General features: G+C 39.6%; 1 protein-coding gene across 2 annotated transcripts; it reads left to right on the forward strand.

The window, feature by feature from the left end:
* Positions 1 to 316: 316 nt before the first annotated feature.
* On the forward strand, positions 317 to 6018 carry zfand2a (zinc finger, AN1-type domain 2A). Of its 2 annotated transcripts, none has more exons than XM_079366606.1 (10): positions 317 to 500; positions 1245 to 1345; positions 1479 to 1573; positions 3522 to 3653; positions 3736 to 3887; positions 4004 to 4132; positions 4230 to 4305; positions 4410 to 4486; positions 5419 to 5549; positions 5699 to 6018. In XM_079366606.1, the coding sequence occupies exons 2-9, from the start codon at positions 1291 to 1293 to the stop codon at positions 5528 to 5530; spliced, it is 828 nt and encodes a 275-aa protein (XP_079222732.1). In that variant the 5' UTR covers positions 317 to 500; positions 1245 to 1290; the 3' UTR covers positions 5531 to 5549; positions 5699 to 6018. The 2 variants fall into 2 exon arrangements, with proteins under 2 accessions (XP_079222732.1, XP_079222731.1); XM_079366605.1 differs by having other exon boundaries at positions 318 to 500; positions 5419 to 5503.
* Positions 6019 to 9635: the final 3617 nt, after the last annotated feature.

Below are 9635 nucleotides of genomic sequence, written 5' to 3' on the forward strand. Positions count from 1 at the left end.
CATCGATCCAATCTCATTCTCACCATAAAAACGCTCACCTTGTGTTTTTTTGTCATAAATTGTTGCTAGTCGGGGAAGATTACACTGTTTCAACATGTCATAGTGTTTTTTTCACCCTCTATTAATAGGATGGGGACAAACATTGTGCTTATAACAAAATCATAGTTGTTGTCCACTGAAAGACAATAATATACAGGGATGTCTAAGTAGTTATAATTTCAGAAAGTCTGGATGGTTCGAGATTTCGCCTGTCATTTCCACAAGCCACACCTGCAGCAATTTATGACGTCAGATGACGTTAACGTCGTGGAGCAGCGTCAGCGTTCCTGACGCATCAGAAGTGGATGAAAACAGACAGCTCGGGCAGAGGCTAAACAGACGGCTGTGCTCTGTGGTTAAACATCTGTCTATGGTCTGAACGGGACGATTATACCTACTTGGACCTAGGAAATTCAAGACAATAGTGTTAAGTCCTACTGTTACATTACAGGCGGAGTTTGGTGAGTATTTATGATAAATAGGCTGTCAGATTCAATTAGCCAACTTAGCACTATCTGCTAACGTATTTTGAGACAGTAAACCTACTGTCAATTTAACGGTGTTTATTAGGGGAAATATGTGTAACGTAATATGCTGTATTCACCCACGTAAAGATATTTATCTACACTAATAACGGCATTTAATGTTTGTGTCTATTTAGCCTAAGATTAAAGACAATAGCTGCTAACATGTTTATGTTGAGTAAACAACTATTATTCACCACGGTTTAAAAAGGTACCTTTATGCAAGTTTGTTGTCATTGTCCTTAAACTCGTTTCTGTTGTTTTATTCCATCTCTGCTTTACGATCCTTAGACTTCGTAAGGTGAAGTTATGTAACCAACTATACTAGTACATGTTAGCTTAGCCGAGCTAACGGATGCTAGCAATTTAGCAATGTCTTCGGAAGGTCTATTATATCATCTAAATGTAAACTTTTACATTTTCAGGGCAGAGGAAACTTGTGAAAATTAAAGCCAGGTTTTAATTCAGTTAGATCGATAAAAATGTATATTAAAATTTAAAGACACGCTTTAACATCAAGCTGAAGTGTTTTTTAAAAAGTCATGATGACTTGACTTTTACTGCAGCTGTTAGCTTTACTAGCATTCAAATAACTGAGTCCACCCCTCCTGTGTGTTTACATAGTATGCAATGTCACAGTTTTGCTTCAAATACTAAACATTTTCTTTTCTTTTCATCAAGTTGTTGAAGGTTAAACACTGTCAGCTGTAGAGCTTAGTTTCCTGCCATGGAGTTTCCAGACTTAGGAGAGCACTGCTCTGAAAAGACCTGCAAACGTTTAGGTGAGTCCTGTCTGCTGAGGAGCAATAGACAGATGTATAGATATATAGATACTTTATTATTATAATGTCCTGTTTATTACTCCTCTAAGGTACGATGTGAACCAAACACTTAAAATCTTAATTGGCATTACAGATTTCCTTCCCATGAAATGCGATGCCTGTCAAGAGATTTTCTGCAAGGACCACATAAGTTATGCAAATCACAAGTGCATGTCCTCCTACCAAAAGGTAATTTCTCACTGTTTTAGTAACTTCTATATTTTAAAAAAATGTATTTTCATTTTTCATGGATCTGCAATGAAAAGTAAAATAGTAAATGAAAGATTGTTTTGTTTTTGTTTCTTTTTTAAAGAAGGCTGTGAGATTATAAGCGTTCAGTAGATTCTATGTTAGGATTAGCTGTCAACAAAAAATGAATGTGATTTACACTCAACAAAAATATAAACGCAACACTTTTGTTTTTGCTCCCATTTGTCATGAGATGGACTCAAAGATCTAAAATTCATTCCAGATACACAATATTACCATTTCTCTCAAACATTGTTCATAAATCTGTCTAAATGTGTGATAGTGAGCACTTTTGCTTTGCTGAGACAATCCATCCCACCTCACAGGTGTGCCACATCAAGATGCTCATCAGACACCATGATTAGTGCACAGGTGTACCTTAGACTGTCCACAATAAAAGGCCACTCTGAAATGTGCAGTTTTGTCTCACAGCAAAATGCCACAGATGGCGCAAGCATTGAGGGAGCGTGCAATTGGCATGCTGACAGCAGGAATGTCAACCAGATCTGTTGCTCGGGCATTGAATGTTCATTTCTCCACCATAAGCCGTCTCCAAAGGCGTTTCAGAGAATATGGCAGTACATCCAACCGGCCTCACAACCGCAGACCACGTGTAACCACACCAGCCCAGGACCTCCACATCCAGCAGGTTCACCTCCAAGATCGTCTGAGACCAGCTACTCAGACAGCTGCTGAAACAATTGGTTTGCATAACCAAAGAATTTCTGCACAAACTGTCAGAAACCGTCTCAGGGAAGCTCAACTGCATGCTCGTCGTCCTCATCGGGGTCTTAACCTGACTCCAGATCGTCGCCGTAACAGACTTGAGTGGGCAAATGCTCACATTCGATGGCGTCTGGCACGTTGGAGAGGTGTTCTCTTCACGGATGAATCTCGGTTTACATTGTTCAGGGCAGATGGCAGACAGCGTGTGTGGCGTCGTGTGGGTGAGCGCTTTGCTGATGTCAATGTTGTGGATCGAGTGGCCCATGGTGGTGGTGGGGTTATGGTATGGGCAGGCATCTGTTATGGACGAAGAACACAGGTGCATTTTATTGATGGCATTTTGAATGCACAGAGATACCGTGATGAGATCCTGAGGCCCATTGTTGTGCCATACATCCATGAACATCACCTCATGTTTCAGCAAGATAATGCACGGCCCCATGTTGCAAGGATCTGTACACAATTCTTGGAAGCTGAAAATGTCCCAGTTCTTGCATGGCCAGCATACTCACCGGACATGTCACCCATTGAGCATGTTTGGGATGTGCTTGACCGGCGTATACGACAGCGCGTACCAGTTCCCACTAATATCCAGCAACTTCGCACAGCCATTGAAGAGGAGTGGACCAACATTCCACAGGCCACAATTGACAATCTGATAAACTCTATGCGAAGAAGATGTGTTGCACTGCATGAGGCAAATGGTGGTCACACCAGATACTGACTGGTTCTGAGTCCCCAGACCCTCAATAAAGCAAAAACTGCAGATTTCAGGGTGGCCTTTTATTGTGGACAGTCTAAGGTACACCTATGCACTAATCATGGTGTCTGATGAGCATCTTGATGTGGCACACCTGTGAGGTGGGATGGATTGTCTCAGCAAAGCAAAAGTGCTCACTATCACACATTTAGACAGATTTATGAACAATGTTTGAGAGAAATGGTAATATTGTGTATCTGGAATGAATTTTAGATCTTTGAGTCCATCTCATGACAAATGGGAGCAAAAACAAAAGTGTTGCGTTTATATTTTTGTTGAGTATATGTAACTGACTTACATTTATTTTCTCTACTAGAAAAGTCTGAGTTGAAACCAGTGTAGAACTGTTAAATGTGTAGTAAAGACTTGATTATGTATATTTTCTTTGACGTTCCCCTGTAGGATGTCCAGGTTCCTGTCTGTCCTTTATGCAACATCCCCATTCCCATCAAGAGAGGAGAAATGCCCGACATTAAAGTCGGAGAACACATTGATAGTGATTGTAAATCGGACCCTGCGCAGAGAAAGAGAAAGGTACGTTTGAAACATACTCGTTATAACTTCTTAAAAAGAGTTTAATCATCTAATGTTTTTTTTTTCTTTCTCTCTGTTTCAGATTTTTACCAATAAATGTTCTAAAGGAGGCTGTAAGCAGAAGGAGATGATGCGCGTAACGTGTGATCAGTGTCATTTAAATTACTGTCTTAAACACCGGCACCCACTAGACCATGATTGTAATAAAGATGGGAAACCTCAGTCCAAATCAGGGTTAGTGCAGCCCCACTGTGCCTTTTTAAAGTCAAATGTATTTAATGTATGCCTTCAGATACTGCTCTGTCATCTAAAATGTCAGATGAAGAATGGTCTTATTTTCTTGTGTTAAGACATGCTGCTGTAATGAGAGCCCAAGGTTCTTCCTCCACCTCTGCCTCTGGTTCCAGTTCATCTGCTTCAGGACACTCTCGACCTATTTCTAATGGCATCAGTACAAGTAGCCGAAGCCACAGCAGTGGGCAAGTATTTCCTCTTGTTATTGATTTGGCTTAAATAAACGTTTTCAGAGACACTTCAAATACTAATTCCTGCCCTGTGTTTTTCCTATTTTTGTAGCTCCGCCCCGCGGATCCCTACTTCAGTATCTGCACAGAATGTAACTCCATCATCGGCATCTTTGCAGGCCGGCTTGGTACGTGTCCTTATTGACATGTGATCACGTGATTTAAAAAAAACAAAAAACAAGTCCTCAAATGTGAGGGAAATGTAAACATGGGTGTGGCGCTGTCATTGCAGACGGAGGAGCAGGCTTTACAAAGGGCTCTGGAGATGTCTCTGGCTGATTCCAGGCAGACCGTTCAGCCGGCTCTTAGGTAAGTAAACGTCATTGAAACCCATAATCCCAGAAATATCCTATTATCAGCTCGACATGACTGTGGATAGCACGCTTATGTCAGTGTTCTTCTGTCAGGACTGGAAGTGTTTGTTCCTGACACTGACGCTCATCATCAGCTTATTGCAGATGAGCAGAGGGGATGTTGAGTTGTGACTCATTCTTCGAAAAAGTCTTTCACTTTTTTAGTTCATTATTTTTCAATAATTATTCAGACAGGAAATCTTCAAAAGAATGATCGATTCTTTTTGTCTTTGACCGAATCACAAATGAAAAACGGCTTCCAGGGGATTAAGGAAACTTTCTTATTGGAGCGGAGACAAATGTTAGGAGAGGGGTTAAAGCTCTGTCTTGGTTTTTTACAAGATGCTTTTCTAGTCTCTGCACTCGCCTGTTGTGATAATGGAATCGCACATGGAAGATGTGTGAAGAGGGAGGCGATGATCTCAGCGAGGTCTTGACCTCGGTTGTTAAAAAGTAGTGGAGAGAAAGAGAAGTACAGTGGTTTATTGGTATGCATTGGTTTCCATTCTGTTCAGTGTGTAGCATGCAGCTGAGAGTGAGTAACCATGGTGACAATCATTTAACGATAACCCACCCCCCTCTGTAAATAAAAAAAAAAAGTTGTTTTTTTCTTTTTTTTCCCCTTCTTCCCTGTTAAAAAAAGAATACTAAAGTAAATCCAGTAATTTCTTGAAAAACAGTGTGTTGACAAAGGCTCCTCGTATGATGCTGCAGTAGAAGGGATTCTGCTAAAAGAGAACAGTGGTGCAGAAAGCACTCGCGTTGTGCAAAGAAACATTTATCAGAGAGACTTTTTTTTTTTTTTTTGTTATAAATGTTGTCGGGGAGACGTCCAGACCCGGGTTGTGCGTCCCAGGTTCTAACTGTGTTTGTTTGTGTGACTCTCAGTCCTCAGGAGCAGGAGGATCTGGCTCTGGCTCAGGCCCTCGCTGCAAGTGAAGAAGAGTACAGACGTCAGCAGCAGAGACAACAGGTACCCGGAAAGCTTAGCCGTCAGTAGCATGTGAACAGGAATGCATGTAGGTACACTGTTATCGTGGCAACGTATCCTCTTTATACTGTATCTATCGGCAACAGATGACAGACTCATTTTATTTTTTTCATGTAATACACTGCAACCTGTGTGTGAATCGGTCTTTGTTTCTTACTGTGGTTTTCTTCTGTTTAGGGGAGAGAGTCCAAACAGTCCAACTGCAGCCTTTCTTAAGCCCCGCCCACCTCCCAGACTGCCACGTTGTGCTAATAATCTACTAGAAACGGCACATCCGGGATCAATCTCTCCGGGATCAATGATTGTTCAATGAAGTTTAAATGAAATCTGTGAAGTTTGCTCAGATATTACCGCCTTCTACAATATAAGCACATACTCTCCCAGCAAGATCTGTCATTTTTACTAATGATACGCTCTGTACATATTTTATACGCTTACCATGATGACAGCATTATATTAACATGTATGAATATTGAATAAATTATTTCAAAGACGCACTCTGAAATCTGAGGCACTTCATTCGTTCACACACTGGGTCACGATGAACGCTGACACTCTGCAAGATGAAACGTGTTGTGTAGTCGGATCAGCAAGGCCACTAAAGCTAAAGTGGAAACATTGAATTCTACTGTATATTCAACGCTCAACACTGGATGACAGTTTGTAAAGAAACTGCACTAGTTTAAAAATCAAATATTCATGTGAGTGACGATCACATGAATGTGAAGTTGGAAACGGAATGTTTACATGTTTAGTCTGTAAATGAATGTCTATGTATTATCTTTATTTTGCCCCTTCATCATTAACGATGAAGAGCTCAGGACTAAAAGAACGAAACAAATGAGAAGGCACAACTTCCTTATTTTTATTCAACTTGATCAGGGAGTTTTTGTCAAAATGAGACGTGGAAGTGGATGATAGTGAAAATGTTTAAAAACAGTTTAATGTAGTGGACTCCACAGTGAATAGGGAGTGATTTCGGACACAGCCAATGGTAATGCACTTGTTGCCGTAAGAGTCATTCACGGTTCGAACAGCAGAGGGCAGTAAGACTTAACAGGTGATGGGGATTTTTCATGGTACGCTGTCAGGTGTTTGCAAGAAAAGACCTCCACTATTTCTTTGTGATCATTATTATTTAAAGTGTAATTGTACTTACGAAAAATAAAACAAAAAACAATTGTCACGTACAATCTGCTGCTTTTGTTCCAACATCGGCCATTCTTTACACGATGAGGTGAGGAAATGTCAGATCGACAATGCCGGCTGTGAAATTGTCTGTGGGGAAGCTGAGTGTTTTTGACAAATGAGTGTGACAAACATGGACCAAATCCATTTACATAATATTTAATGAGCTCAGATGGAGGGCAGGCTGCTGCTGACGGATCTCTTCAGCCTGCTGCAGGGTAAGCGTGAGTCACAAAATAATCTCATCTGATGCCAGTGATGCAGCTGTTTGCTTTTTAGAGTTGTCATCGCTGCAGAGTCACATTTTATTTTTTCCTTTTAGAAACAGAGCTCATTGAAAGTAATTAGAGCAAGCCTTACTACTGAACATAACGATGCATCATCCGATCTTCTGCTCAGTTGTGGCATCTTGCTGCATGAATTTGCATACCCATGTGGAAGTGAAGTAATTTTCTTCAAGTGCTAAAAGCTTTACAAAAAATGTGGACGTGATTGTGTGGCCTTTAAGAAGAAAATTGAATTAATGTAAATGATCACTTGTAATCATAAGATATTAGACAATACTGCACTGTGATTAATGTATTTAAAAAAAAGTGTTTTGTCTAAGTGTTTTGTCTAAGTATCTAAAATGGCTTTCAAAAATGAGAAACTTAAAAGGTAACAGATTATTTTGTAAGATATCTGACTGTTTTTATGATCAGTTGCATCTTTTTATTTACTAAAATCTAAGCATATAAACCAGGTATGTTCCCAATAACAAGTAGTGTCAGAAATGCAGGGCTAATTATAGACTATAATGCTATTGATCGTTTATTCAGGTAATGAAATGTGGGCACTAAATGTCATAAGTCTGTATAAGCACACTTGACTTTTAGCCTTCCTCTTCTTGTTTGACACAAACTGAAGGTGAAGAGGTTTTTCAAGATCACAATAAAGATGTCTATTTCAATTCACACATCTTATTTAAGGTCAAGAAAACATTCAGCCTCTGACACAATTGAAGCAGAACCTTGTCTCCTGCATGGCCTCTTGTCACTGAAGATTTTAGTCTAAGGTGGCGATGAAGCTTGTTCAGGCAGAAGCTCTGATGCACCTGAGTCCAGCGACACAGCAGCACCCACTCTTTGAGCCTATAGCAAGTGTCTTTTTTTATTCCCAGTGATCAATTGATGTCCTCTGTGCGAGTTTGTCTCGGCTTGCCTTGAGGCATTTTCACTGACTGCTGCTCCATTGAGGAGAAATTTAGTAATTTTGTAAATAAGCGGCAGTAATTGCTGGAGTGGAGAGAAAATGATCCAGTCCTGCTGACCATGTAGTTTGTCCATGAATTAAATCAATGTCAGTTATTATTTGAACAGGGGCTTCGAGCTTTTAACTGGAGACTGTATTTAATTAAAAATGTTTGTAGTGGTATATTAGAAGAACAACTATATTTGGATTACATAAACTTCTTATAGTGTAGAACAGTACATATTTGATACCACAATGTCACTGAGGACTTACCAAATTTAAGCTAGAAAATTGACAAAAATCGTATGATCTCTGTACATTATCAATGTTCAAAAGCCACTGTTATGTAGAATGTGAGCCTCTATAATAGTTGCATGTGTACTTCATTTTGTGCAACAGGTGCATGTGTTAAGTCAAAAGTGTAGATTGTTTTCCCAGCTGGTATTTTATGAGACGGAAGCCAAAGAGCATAACACAAAATACAGCAGCAATTTTCTGATATCACAGGTGTGATGCCACAGCATGATAACAGGAAAGTGGAGCACGATGTGCCTCACTCCAAAGGAAAAAAAAAAGAAAAAAGCTAGAAGCAGAAACCTGGTGTTAAGGTGTCTTCTTAACATCAAAATGCACTAGTTGTTAAGACGGGTTGAAAAATCAGGGAAGAAGACCCAGTTGCATGAACACAAAATGTGATTTTTTTAAACTGAAAAAGGCAGAACTTACTTTCCAAAACGAGAAAACACATGGAAAGACATTGGAAAAAAACTGCAAATACTGACACTGACCAGGAACAGCTGACATAAGACAGGTTACCAACCACATTACGAAACATTGAACCGGCACAGCAGACTAAATGGATATGCTGTAATCAGACACAGGTGAGACTAATGAGACAGGTTGATCGAGGCCAATCAGGGTAATCAAGACAGAGGAAACACAGAGAGGCAGGAAACAAGACAACACTGAGGACTAGAACTACAAAATAAAACAGTAAACACTAAAGACTGAACTAAAAAAAAACACACGAGAAAACAATCACAATGAAAACAGAACTCAAAACATTAAAATAAAACAGTTAAACAAAACCATGACACTAGTAGTCTCCATACTTTGCTAAAATGCATATTTTAGTGAGACGCTTACTATGCAAATGCAACACTGTATGTCAGCGAGAGGAACACATTCATGAAACAGTTGAGAGAATGTCGTAGCTCTGTTGCTCAAAATGCATCATTTAAGTTTGAAAAGTCATAAATGCGAGCAGACGCTAAACTACATTTTTTTCCCCTCAATATTACATCATGTGAGATGATTTGATTATTTATTATTATAATCCATGTCTATCACTGATGAGTTCCTTCCTTTAGTACTTTACAAAGAACAAGAAGGCACACAGTAAAAGCTTTTCACAGAACACTATGATTTAATGTAGCTCTGCCACACCAGATGCTCCTCTATAAAGTACATTTAGATATTTTCTGCTCCTGTTCAAAGAATTACAGTTCCATGTATGTCTTTGGATACAATTATGATTTAGCATAATTACATCCATTTCAAAAGTGGAAGCCAGAGGCTGTGTAAGAGCACTGCAGCTCAAAAGGTATGATTAAGGTTTAAGTATACTTGACACCCATGGGGAGATGGATGTAGGACAGACTAGTCAGGAAATCTCTCATGGAGTGCAATCTTTCTT

Source organism: Symphodus melops (assembly GCF_947650265.1).
Source record: "Symphodus melops genome assembly, chromosome: 17".
NCBI classification, from domain to species: domain Eukaryota; kingdom Metazoa; phylum Chordata; class Actinopteri; order Labriformes; family Labridae; genus Symphodus; species Symphodus melops.

Excerpts from the sequence above, each read along its gene's own strand:
- zfand2a (XM_079366605.1), top strand. The coding sequence starts at position 1,291 with ATGGAGTTTCCAGACTTAGGAGAGCACTGCTCTGAAAAGACCTGCAAA. Across the intron at positions 3,654-3,735 it reads CTGCGCAGAGAAAGAGAAAG|ATTTTTACCAATAAATGTTC; the intron begins GTACGTTTGAAA and ends TCTCTGTTTCAG. Across the intron at positions 4,487-5,418 it reads ACCGTTCAGCCGGCTCTTAG|TCCTCAGGAGCAGGAGGATC; the intron begins GTAAGTAAACGT and ends TGTGACTCTCAG.